General features: G+C 39.9%; 1 protein-coding gene across 3 annotated transcripts in view; it reads left to right on the top strand.

Moving 5' to 3' along the window:
- The window catches only part of HBS1L (HBS1 like translational GTPase), a 131778-nt gene that overhangs the window by 40151 nt on the left and 79132 nt on the right, over window positions 1–12495 (top strand). For 2 of the 3 annotated variants that reach the window (XM_045009685.1, XM_045009686.1), the window contains exon 7: window positions 3154–3348. In XM_045009685.1, the coding sequence (XP_044865620.1) occupies window positions 3154–3348 (195 nt within the window). Of the gene's footprint in view, window positions 1–3153; window positions 3349–4084; window positions 8461–12495 lie in introns of those variants that run through there. The other variant, XM_045009687.1, reaches the window with a different exon arrangement.

Raw genomic sequence — 12495 nt, 5'->3', positions numbered from 1 at the left:
TGGGCAGTGTGAGTGCCACTGGAAATCAGCTTGCGTGCCGCCTGGTCTAAGTAGACAAGACAGACATAGGCGGGGTGGGGGAGGTAGGGGAAGGGAAGAAGAATTAACAATGTGAGAGTTACAGTGTGAAGGCAACAAATGCCATGTCAGTTCCATGATTTTTTTTTGGTGGTAGGGGTGGGTTGAATAACAGCCAGATTCATCTGTATTTTCTCAGATTGAACAAAGGGTTAAGGGTATGTGACTGTGAATTTTTTATCTTTGTCAAGGATAATATTGTTTGGTTTCTGTGTACGCAGTTCCAAGAGTGGGGGGAGGGTGGCATTTACCAATGTATAAAATATTTGTAATGTTAGAAAATAAAGGCAAGGTCATTGACATTGGGAGAGGTAGGAAATACTATTCTAATGGATATATAAATAGCATTGATTTAAAACAGGGATAGGCAACCTATGGCACGTGTGCCAAAGGCGGCACGTGAGCTGACTTTCAGGGGCAGTCACACTGCCCGGGGCCTGGCCGCCCGTCCGGGGGGCTCTGCATTTTAATTTAATTTTAAATGAAGCTTCTTAAACATTTTAAAACCTTCTTGACTTTATAATATATAACAAAACTATTGTTGTATGTAGACTTTTAGAAAGAGACCTAAAAACGTTCCTGGCACATGAAACCTTAAATTAGAGTGAATAAGTGAAGACTTGGCATACTACTTCTGAAAGGTTGCCGACCCCTGATTTAAAACATATGAGAGATCTGTAGTAGGGATCTGTGCTAAACAGCCGGTGTGAGGATATTTCTGACTGTCCTTTTTAAAACACAAGATGGTCCAATAAAAGATATTACCGGACCCACTTTGTCTTACCTGCTCTTAAAAATCTCCAGTGATGGAATGAAGGAATATACAAGAGAAATTGCAGTTTAAAAGGAGTATAATTTACTTATTTTAAAGAGAGAGAGAGAGACAAACACCTGTCAGGGATGGACTAGATCAGGGGTCTCAAACATGCGGCCCGCGGGCCGCATGCGGCCCGTGGAGCTCTTCCCTGCGGCCCGCGGAGCTCCCCAGGGGAGCTCCGCAGGGGCCCCCAAGAGAAAAGCGGAGGCTCCCGCCTCCGCCCCTCTCCTGGAGCCTCGGCGCATAGAGCGCCGAGTCTCCGTCCGAGCGCCTGAGCCCCGCCCCGATCCGAGCCGCGTGGGGAGGGGGCGGGGCTGGGAGCTCTGGGCTGAGCGCTGCGCTCGGCGTGGAGCTCCCAGCCCCGCCCCCTCCCCACGCGGCTCTGAGCGGGACCCCCGGAGACGCGCTCGGGTAAGGGGGGGGGGGAAAGCGGGACCCGCCGGGGCCGGGCCCGGGCCGGGCCAGGCCGGGGGGTGGGGGAGGGAAGCGGGACCCGCCGGGGCCGGGCCGGGGGGACGGGGGCCCCGCGGGGGCCGGGCTGGGGGGGGGGGAAGGGAAGCGCTCAGGGCTGGGGCAGAGGATTAGGGTGTGGGGGGATGAGGGCTCTGGCTGGGGCTGAGGATTAGGATGCAGGGTCCTAGTGCCTGCCCTCCGCCAGTACTGGCAAGGCAGGCTTCCCTTACCCTGAGCCTCTCCAACCCCAAACCCTCAGCCCCAGCCAGAGCCCTCATTCCCCCCGCACCCTAATCCTCAGCCCCACCCCTGAGCACCCCCACATCATGAACCCCTCATCCCCCTGCACCCTAATCCTCAGCCCCAGCCAGAGCCCTCATCCCCCCACACCCTAATCCTCTGCCCCAGCCCTGAGCGCCCCCACATCATGAACCCCTCATCCCCCCGCACCCTAATCCTCTGCCCCAGCCCTGAGCGCCCCCACATCATGAACCCCTCATCCACAGCCCTCACCCCACACTCCAACCCTCTTCCCTAGCCCTGAGCCCCCTCGCATCATGAACCCCTCATCCACAGCCCTCACCCCACAGCCCAACCCTCTTCCCTAGCCCTGAGCCCCCTCCTGCATCATGTACCCCTCGCCCTCAGCCCCACAGCCCTCACCCCTGCACTCCCTCCTATCCCCAAACTCCGTCCCAAATCCTGCACCCCCACCCCCTGCCGCAGCCTGGAGCCTGCATCGAGCACAGAGCCTGCATCCAGACCCCCTCCCCCACCCAAACTCCCTCCCAGAGCCTTAGGCAGTAAATCTAAGTGCGTGTTTTGTCCTTTGAGTGAGGTGCATTACTGAGTGTATATATTTATTAAAACTGCGCGCGCTTAGGGGAGGAGGTGGAGAAGAGACAGGGCAGGGGCGGGGCCTCATGGAAGGGGTGGATTGGGGGTGGGGCCAGGGGCAGCAAGGGGGCGTGTCAGTGATGCGGCCCTCGGGCCAATGCACTAGTCCTCATGCGGCCCTCGGGGTCATTTGAGTTTGAGACCCCTGGACTAGATAATACTTAGTCCTGCTATGAGTGCAGGGGAGTGGACTAGATGACCTCTCAAGGTCCTTTCCAGTCCTATGATTCTATGATTTTGGTTTGTTTTTAGGATTGTCCATCATTTTATTCTGCAGCCTTCCTTTCATTTCCCTTTACTTTCTGTAATGTACGCAATATTAATAGAGAAGTCTGGCGTCAAAGAATATGGATTTTAAGACCCAGAAACCTCTCTCAGTTCTAGGAAAGGTAAGATTTCAAGTAGCTGTAATGCTAAAGCGTTAATCTAAAGATGCTAGCATTTATGGTTATTCAGTTGCTAAGTTCCAAGGCCTGAGAAGATGCTGTTTACCATAAAAGTTAAATACAGTATCTGTAAACACTTACAATGTGCTGTTAAATGGATATCACATGGTCTTATCAAATTACTTTGAATAGTTTTAAGCTGAATAATTGCATTTCTTCTTTGGCATGAATACTGTTCATGTTGGTAACACCTCATAATTAAGTGTTCAGCTCTTTAAAGACAATTTTAAAATCATTAAATGTATTTCTTCTAGTAATGTTTTGGTGAAATAATTGTAAAACTCTTCAGTGCTGGGGATAAGAGAGCCTGCAAGAGGAAGAAATCAGGTTCCAATGATTTTATAATTACCATTTCTGCCCCACCCCAAATATATGTATTGCAAGTATGGTTTTAGTAATTTATCATGCCATTTTGTGAAAACACACGTTTTATAATTTTATAACTACTGATGTCTTTTGTAGCCCGTCTTTATTCGTGCCTTGATCAGATGAGAGAAGTGCTGGGGGAAACTGCACCAGAGCAGGTGATGGTGGAAGCAGTGTTGAATAGTAAATTTGATGTACAGAAGGCTTTGGATTTTGTGCTTGCACAAGACAGTAAGCAAAATGTGAAGACCAAGAATGAAGAAGCTGTGACTACGGGAAAGACAACAAAAGGTATGCTTTTATTTAATTACGTTTTGGTTTAGGTTAAAGTTCACTGGCTGTGCATAGGATACTCGAGTTTAGAACTGGAAAATACTTGCATTGTTATATCAAAATTACTCATTGGAAAACAAATAAAGTTCTCAATCTTCTATTTCTAAATACATTTCATGGTTTTAAGATATATAGAGAACATCTCTTTAAAGGAAGCAGTAGATTTTTACTAAACTTAAAATCAAGTTTTAGTTTTAAACTTGGTCCTCACCCCTAAATTCAAATGTAAGCAACCACAATTCTCAATGAAATTCTGTTTTCTAATAAATACTTTAGTTATGTTACTACTTAAGTTATCCAACTGCTAACTTTTTTGTATTTTTTTGAGACAGCAAATTTTAAGACATTTTAAATGTTTGCTTGTGATATTGCAAGACTGTTTTTGTAGAGCTAGTACAATAAATTGGTTGTGTGGATTCAGACATCTTAAGAGTTGATATTCATTTACTAACTTAGTGTTTCTTTTGGTGGATAGTTGTAATAATTTTGCTAAATGATTGAATAAATGCCCTTCAGAACTCAGTTCTATTTGATTATAGAGACAATGATGCAATGCAATTTTTCAAGTAACATTTAGTAATTAAATGCCTTTCATGTTTCTCCTTAACTTTGCTGTTGCTGTCTCCTTAAAAAAATGGATTTTTTCGTTGTGACCATGCATCTATCTGAAAATTATTGGCTATTGTAAGGTAAGGAGATTTACTTTGTTCAGAAACTTTTACTTATTCGGAGAACTTGTCTTACTTAATAGAAAACTCTTCAGCAAACACCAGCATGTCTGAGCTCAGTAGCCTGACGGTCAAAACTAAATCACCTAGTTACTTTTCAACTTTAAGTGACAAAACACTCTTCAAAGCTAAACATTCTAATATATCCTCAATAGAAAAGAAAATATCTGAATCGTCTAATAAATCTTCAGGAGTTCTATATTCTTCCCTCAGTAATGATATGTATGAAGAATCATGTTATGAATCTGTCAGTAAACATGTAGCAGTACAGCTACCAGACAATACCAGCACATTAAGTTTGATTTCCAGCAATGAAGACAAAATTTGCTTTAGTGTAGGTGCTGAGTTACTGGAAGCTAGTCAGTCTGAAAATCCTGCCTGGAAGCAGTTGGAGTGCAAGGAATCACAAGACTTGAAATCTTTGCTGATGCAGAATATAACTAATGATTATTTGAGTCTCCAAGACAGGGGACTGCTTGGGGTTCAAAATTCTTCAGATCATAATAGTAAAGGAAGTATGGATAGTAGTCCTGGCTTAATGAGTTCGGTAGGGAAACTGACACTTGATAATGATATAAACTGTACTCAGAATAGAAAGACTGAGCGTTTTGAAAATTTTCCTTCATTTCTACAAAGTATCAGGCAAGATATCTCATCTTCAGACATGGATAGTTTGCCATTTTCAAACTCTGGGGGTCCATCACTGGCTGACCTACTTCAAGAGCACCAGGAAAGTAATTCAAGCCACTGTTGTTCTTTATCTGATCTTTATAACCAAACATCTATGAGTTTTATAGATTTGAAATTGGGATCCTCACCATTGTCACAATTAGCTGGTCAACATCAAGCTGCAACAGGGATGTCAGAATTAACAGGATCTCTGTCTTCTCTGGCATTGTCTCGGGCTTCTCCAGTAAGAGAACTTGAGAATTTGTCACTTTCAGATTTAATTGCAGAAACTATTGAAGTAGATAAGCCTCAAGAAGCAAAAGACTTTTTGAGGTTCAGTATAGCTGAAATGTGGCCTTCTGCAGGAGTAAACACAAACATTGACTTAAGTGTCCTTATAAAAAATCCAGAAGTATCTGCAGAAGCAGTAGCACGCCAGTCAAATACCATAGTCCCAGAAACTAAAGTTTTAAGTTCAAAGCAAGGAAAAAATATTATTTTAGTTAAAGGAAATAAAAAAAGCAAAAGACGTATTTCTAAGAGCCAGGATCTGTCTCTCTCATGGATGAAGGCTCTTTGTGCCAGACCGTCAGCTTTTGCTTTAACTTTGTGTCTCCGTTATCCTCCAAAAGGATGTAAAAGGCGCACGATTGATATCCATAAGACTTTCCTATACAGTAGGCAAGTAAAAGAAGTTAAAAATAAGGAAATTGACCCTTTAATATCAATAACACCATTTGACTTTAAATCAGCATCTCCTGATGACATTGTAAAAGCTGGACAAAAAAGAGCCTTTACAAGAGACTAGTGTAAAATAGGGGAAAGAAACAGAATGTATCCTTCAGAGCCTTTTTAAATGATTTTATAAATTTTGTACGGGGTGACTTTATGATCCAGAATTCACATTCTATATTTTTTTATTATACATTTGATAATTCTCAACAAATAGTTGGTGATCAAAAAATTTATGTGAACTTTTAAACTACTGCACGGTCTGTATTTTTATTTTTTGCATACTTTGCATTAAGATACAACATCTTAATTTTCACAGACTCTTAATCTTTAATACATAGGCATTGCACATATATAGAATACTACTATACAAAAGTACATTTCTAAGTAAGAAAAAATAGACTTAATTTGGGGGAAAAAAATCCTAGCTATACCATTCTATTTTACTGTTTGGTTATATTGCAGAACAAAACCTAAAATAGATATTGCTCTGGATTAATTTGATTAGATGTGCTTAAATTTAAAGTTTCTGGTACGTTACATAATTAAACTGTCTTGTGGCACGGTTTAATTTCCAACTGCTAATTTCATTCTCAATTTCATTATTCTTTTATATACTTTGGTCATAGTGATGTCACTAATCTTAGAAAATTATCTTATGTTCTCAAAAGCTCCAGTCATTTAAAAGAAATAACCCCAGAAAAATCAGTCATTGACCACTATACCTGATGATAAGCCATTTGCTAGCTTTTTGGCGGGACCAGACTTTCTTATGACAGCAAAGTACTATAACTTAAGGTTACAATTTTTATATCTGTTCAAAACATCCAAGTTAAAACTGGGCATTTAAGAATATTGGAAAACATTTGTGTGCATAGTATATATTTCATCAAAATTTTTCCAGTTGGAATCCATCACCTATTTTAAGTCTGTTTGAAGTGCATTGGAAGAAAAACATTCCCTTTTTTCCCTTTGGCATTAGTCATGCCTAGTGAAAAGGCAATGATAAGCTATAAGTGCTATTTCTCCTTTTAGGAAAAAGTTACCTTTAGTAATGGAAATGTGTAATTTTGCATTCACTTTTCTTGCTGGAGCCAATGCTCGTTATTTTGAGTCTTAATATGTGAGGCCAAAGTCAGGTCTTGAACTTCATTTCTTATCTAATAGTCACTGGACTCTGATACTGTCTATAGGTAGTCATACCTTTACAGAGGTGTTTGTCAAATATTAGTAGTTTTTCACTTGGATCCATGGACTACCAGTCGGTATTTTCAACAGTCAATCTGCAGCATATCCTATACAAGTACTATTATTACTAGAAAAATAAGCTTGTTTATAGTTTATCATAACTTTATTCAGATATAACCAGGAAACTGTTATGAAATAACGGGTTAAATCTTAATGGTGGAGCTTTAATAAGTTGATTTATAAAAAAGAAACCTTATTATTTAGTATTGTTCCTAGCTTTAAGTAGCAATGTCAGTTTAGTTATAAAAATGTATTTGAAAGCACTGGAATGCAGGTTTCATTTGCTGTACACTAATTTGTTTAGCTGGTAGACATTTGTAAATTGTCACTATTTAGGGAATTCTTCAAACATATGAGTATCAGACTCTTTTTTTTGTATTGAAGGGTTTTTGATCTTCTAATTTCTCCAGAATAGAGTTCATGGTTCTAGTGCCTTTTAATAAAGATGGTAGCACTACAGTGTTTATATTCTAACTGATCAGCTTGATTTTTGTTTAGTCACTCATATCCAGAAGCCTTTAGGAGCCTTCAGTAGGTTAAAACATAATTAATGTAAACATAGCTTGTTTAGGTAACTCAAAGAGCAGAAATAAAACCCAACATCCTCCTATTTTGCTCACAAATTATATATATTTTCCCCAACATAAACTACATGGAAACAGTTTCTTGAGCCTTGTCCTGAAGGATGTCACATTCTCTCAAATTATCAGAAGAACTTTCTGCTGTCTCACACCTTAAACAGAGAAAGCTCTAGATGACTTTTGTTGCTATCACAGGGCAATCCCTCAAGTACGCTAGTTCTTTTATCATTTAAGATTTTCATAGTAAGTGCTCCAATTTTACTTGCTGAACAATAAGCAAACAAGGTAGATCAGGGTGAGGCTATTCACTGGCTCAAAATACTAGTGAATAGTTCAGAAATGTTTTAAAAAAAATCTTCATTCAAGTTATCTGTTTTCTGAAGTCTCTCTAAATATGAACAGCCCTTTACTTGATATCTAGAATCTATTTTTCCCATTAAGATTTTAGGTCTTATCTGAAGAATTTGTGCAATAGACAGATCTCCAAATTTATTTTAAATGGGATAGTGTGCTACCAGTGATGAAAAAATTGTTGAACATTTTAATAATTTTCTTTTTAATGGCCCAGTCTTTTTTAGTTTGCTTTAGGTGATTTGCTCTTTTCTTGTTCCTGCCACTTCCTGATGGCTTGAATTGGCTTTTCTAATGGAGGTGTTACTAATCTCTGGTGGAAGAAGTGCTATTATATTTAGTGGAGTAAATTGTTTCTTTGCTTCTGCTGCTTCTGTTTTGTCTTCACCCTGTTCTGTCTAGTCTTATTGTGTTGTCTCTGTTCTCTCATTTCCTCTTCACTACTCTTCTCCCAAGCCCTTCTTTAACATTAGATGCTGCTAGCAGTTTTAGAGCCAAATTCTGCACAAATCATACCTGCACAGAACTCCTGTTGATTTAATCACAAGTTACGTGCAAGTCTCTGATGAAAGAATTCAGCACTTAGAACTCAGTCCTGCAATGATATCTGTGCAGATGAAGCCAGGGGCCTATGCAGCGCTCCATTGACTTCAGTCGGACTCCAACCACATATGGCTGTCCACCCACACAGATGTCATTGCAGATTGGGGCCTCAGTGTCTAACTTTACATGTAAGTACTAGGTGACTAACCCTTAATATTTCTCAGATCTGTTGCATTAGTACTGTTGGTGATCCTGAAGATGCTATGCATAATGCAGTTCAGCAGGATAAAAATCATGCAGCGTGTGGTGGGGATTGTCTGCCCAGACTAATCCTGCAGCCTGAAATGATCCTTGAATAAATATGCACAGAGGGTAAAATTTTCAAAAGCACTAAACTGACATCCTACATCACTTAGGAGCCTAACTTCCATTTAATACAATGAGACTTAGGCTTCTGTGCCACTTAGGCACCTTTGAAAATTTTATCCACAGTTTTGATTTTTAACTAAATGGTAGCATGTTACTGTATTTTTAAAACTGAAATGGGTGTATAAATAAATTACTCAATAAGAACTATGTTTATGTGGTTCACCACAGAAAATTCTTAATTTTCTTAAAACTACTGCATGATATTATGGCACCTGGAATTTTCATATAGCATATGGTTGGTTGGTTCCAAAAATGTTTCTACCTAATGAACATTAAAATCTGTTAGTGAAATCCCTCTTTGTTTACATTTTATATAAAATAGTCAGGGAGGTGGTTTGTTATAAATATTTCCTTAATGGTTTGCAGCCAGCCTGTAACTTTGCATGTGTGTATATGGGTCACTTGTATTAATTGCTTATATATTGATATTCAGATTTTGAAATCATAAAGTATTTGTGTCTATGCACACACAATGTATACATGGAATATACTGCTTACAGTGTTCAGACTGTTGTAAAGTATCTTTTGTACATTAAATTGTTTTTATATATAATTTTTTAAAATTCAGTGGGTCATTTAGTATTTTTAATGAAATTGCTTTGTGAATACTGCTTTTCATTTATGTACAAAAAAATAAAACACTTCGTAAAGACTGATAAACTACTAGCAAGAAATCATGTGTTATTTAGTCTTGCACTGCTAACAGCAACAAAATTTGTACACTAGCCATTTTTTTTGAGGAGGTAGGCCCCAGTGTATGACTAGATTTGCACAGGTGTACCCCTGTTCTCATACAAGTTTCCAGACATGACCTGAGGCTCTATGCAGACAAATATATCCGCACATATGGAATCCAGGTGCAGTATAGGGGTCATAGTTTGCCTTTTTTAGAAATGTATTTAAGAACCTTCACACAATTAGATTATAGATAGAGAAGCCTAAAAATTCTAACTTCTAAGCAAAAAGTAGAAGGGAAAGGATCCTAATGAAATAACCATCTAGCTCTAAAGAAAAAATTCTATGCCTGACATTCATTCTCAGGGCTTGTTTATACTTATGGCTAAATCGGCGCTGCTGTATCGATCGCAGCAGTGTCCATTTAGTGGGTCTGGTGAAGACTCGCTAAGTTGATGGGAAAGTGCTCTCCCGTCGACGTCTGTACTCCAGGTCCCCAAGAAGCGTAAGGTAAGTCAGCAGGAGAGCGCTCTCCTGTCAACACAGTGCAGTGCAACCTTAGGCATGTCGACTTCAATTACGTAACTTATGTAACTGAAGTAGCATAACTTTGGTCAACTTTCAACTTAATTAGACCAGCCCTCAGACCATACATTACAGTGGGGGCAATCAGTGCTGCTACATTTAAGGTTGTACAGGTGTTCAGGCACTTATAACTGACACTTTTATCTTTCAAGTTTAAATTTTCCAGGCTTTTGTGTCTGCCTCTGGGTATAGTTGTTTTGGAAAAATTGAGCCCCCCATCCTCCCCCCCCCAAAAAAAGCTGAGTACAAGGTGAGTGGAAAATTAACTTTGTCCATTAATTAAAAATAAACTTCTTTTAACAGCTTGTGTATGTAGTTCAGAAAGGCTTTACTGCATATATGTGCAGACGAATTATAGTCCTTGCCCCAGTCTCTATGCATCTTGGAAGGTAAAAGCTGCACAGCTCCTAAGGAGTCCAGGTCTCCTGTGGCATGTCTAAAGTGTGCTGGAGTAGGATGCCCTCCTGTAGACCTTATTAGGAATCTGATACAGAGGATTCCAGTGATATCTAGACAAATGAGTAGTTGCATGTCATGGAATTTATTTTTTTGTTTGAAGAAAACTTAGGAATTTCATCCAAATAACTATGGTAAGAGAAATTAAGGTTGCACGGTGAAACATCCAAAAATCAGGACATGATAGATAACGTTGCACATGCATCCTTTCCCCCTCTGCTCTCATCCAGAGCCTCATGACTTCTGTTTAGGTGTGGAATCTCTGCCACTCTACCCTTCCGTCCTCCAGGCCGTTTTCAGAGAGCAGAGGGTATCATTGTTGCTTTTGGGTTCTCTTCTCTCCTGAATAGTTGTGGTGCAGAGCTTTTGCTGGGCTAATTTTCCTAAGTAAGAATAGTGTCATTGATATGATTGTCAATTTTGCTGTTGTCCACCAGACTCCGCGTAACAGCAGTGAACATGATCAGTGACTTCATTTTCACTATGTTGCTCTTCATAGCTCTTCAACAAGCAACAGCATAGACACTAGAGTGGTTTCCAGGCATAACAAGAAAATGCTGCATGGATTAATGTACAGGAGGTTATCTTTGCAAACATAAGAGCTAGAAACTTTTTTTAAATGAAAGGTTAAATTTTACAGAAATAAAATGGTTAAACAGCTCTAGTCACATAGGAAGATTTAATTTGTAATTGATAAGTGACTTTTGAATGCTGTCCCATAATTAGGGCCCTACCAAATTCACAGTTTTGGTCAATTTCATGGCCATAGGATTTTTAAAATAGTAAATTTCATAATTCCACCTATTTAAATCTGAAATTTCATGGTGTTGTTATTGTAGGGGTCCTGACCCAAAAAGGAGATGTGTGTGGGGGGGATCACAAGGTTATTGTAGGGCGGGTTGCGGTACTGCTACCCTTACTTCTGCGCTGCTGCTGGCGGAGCGCTGCCTTCAGAACTGGGTGCCCGGCCAATGGCCACCACTCTCCGGCCACCCAGTTCTGAAGGCAGTGCAGAAGGAAGGGTGGCAATACCGTGACACCTCCCCTGTTAGCTTGCTGATTACCAAAGCTGTTTGTGATTAAATAAGAGCCTGCTCTATCACAGTCCATGTTCTATTTAATCCTTCAGTGAAGAGCTAAATTTGGCACTTCAGTCATTCATAGAGCAAAAAGACTGTCATAAATGCAAAAATACTAACTGCAGGATCTTCTGAGGATAGCCCTTACTGTAGAACATGCATCTTACATAATTATCAGATATGCAAAGAAAACACTGAAAAGTAAAGTAATTTGGCATAATAAAAGCATCCCCTAGGAAGATAAAACTATAATAAATTCATAGATCAATGTTTTAATTCATACCAGTTGAATTGACTGAATAGTGAAATTATAATGTTATAATCAGCAATGTACAAGCTCAGTTGGCATATTGTGTTCTGTTCTAGTTACTGTCTCAAAAAAGATACTAGATATAGTAGGGGTTCAGTGACGGGTGCCAAAATTGATTTAAGGCTTGGAGAATCTTCCATGTATGACACTGAAAAGATTGAGGCTCTTTAATTTGGAGAAGAAATGAGTACGAGGGCATGTGGAAGAGGCACGCAAAAGATTGAATAATACAGAGAAGGTCAGGCAGGCACTTCCTATTTTACATAATGCAAGGACAAGGGCAATTCAATGAAGAATTGAAAGACAACCAATTTGAAGTGGACCAAAGGAAATACTACTTTGCATGATACGTGAATAACCTGTGGAATTAACTGCCACAAGATACTGAGGTCAAGAGAGATGTTGCAACATGAGACTTAAAGGCAAACAGATGCCTTTTAAACTAACAAAAAAAGTAGTTAACCTAAACCATTGCAGTATACCTGTGTAGATGTAAAAATTACATCAGTGCTTATAAGCGTTGTCATCAATGTCTGAAGGAAAAAGGCAATACCTTGAAATGGCATATTCAATGTAAATTACCTTTTAAAATGTGTTACAGAAGAGTGGTAAGAATGTGGCCTGAGCATGTTGATACAGTACGACACTGTCCTTGACCCAGCAAATGTGCATTTTGAGACCATGATTCTGCAATGGGGCTCCACATGGATGGGCCCCTT

This window comes from Mauremys mutica, chromosome 3, assembly GCF_020497125.1.
Source record: "Mauremys mutica isolate MM-2020 ecotype Southern chromosome 3, ASM2049712v1, whole genome shotgun sequence".
NCBI lineage: Eukaryota > Metazoa > Chordata > Testudines > Geoemydidae > Mauremys > Mauremys mutica.
Note: the sequence above shows the minus strand (reverse complement) of the source record. Positions and strands in the feature narration are given on the sequence as shown.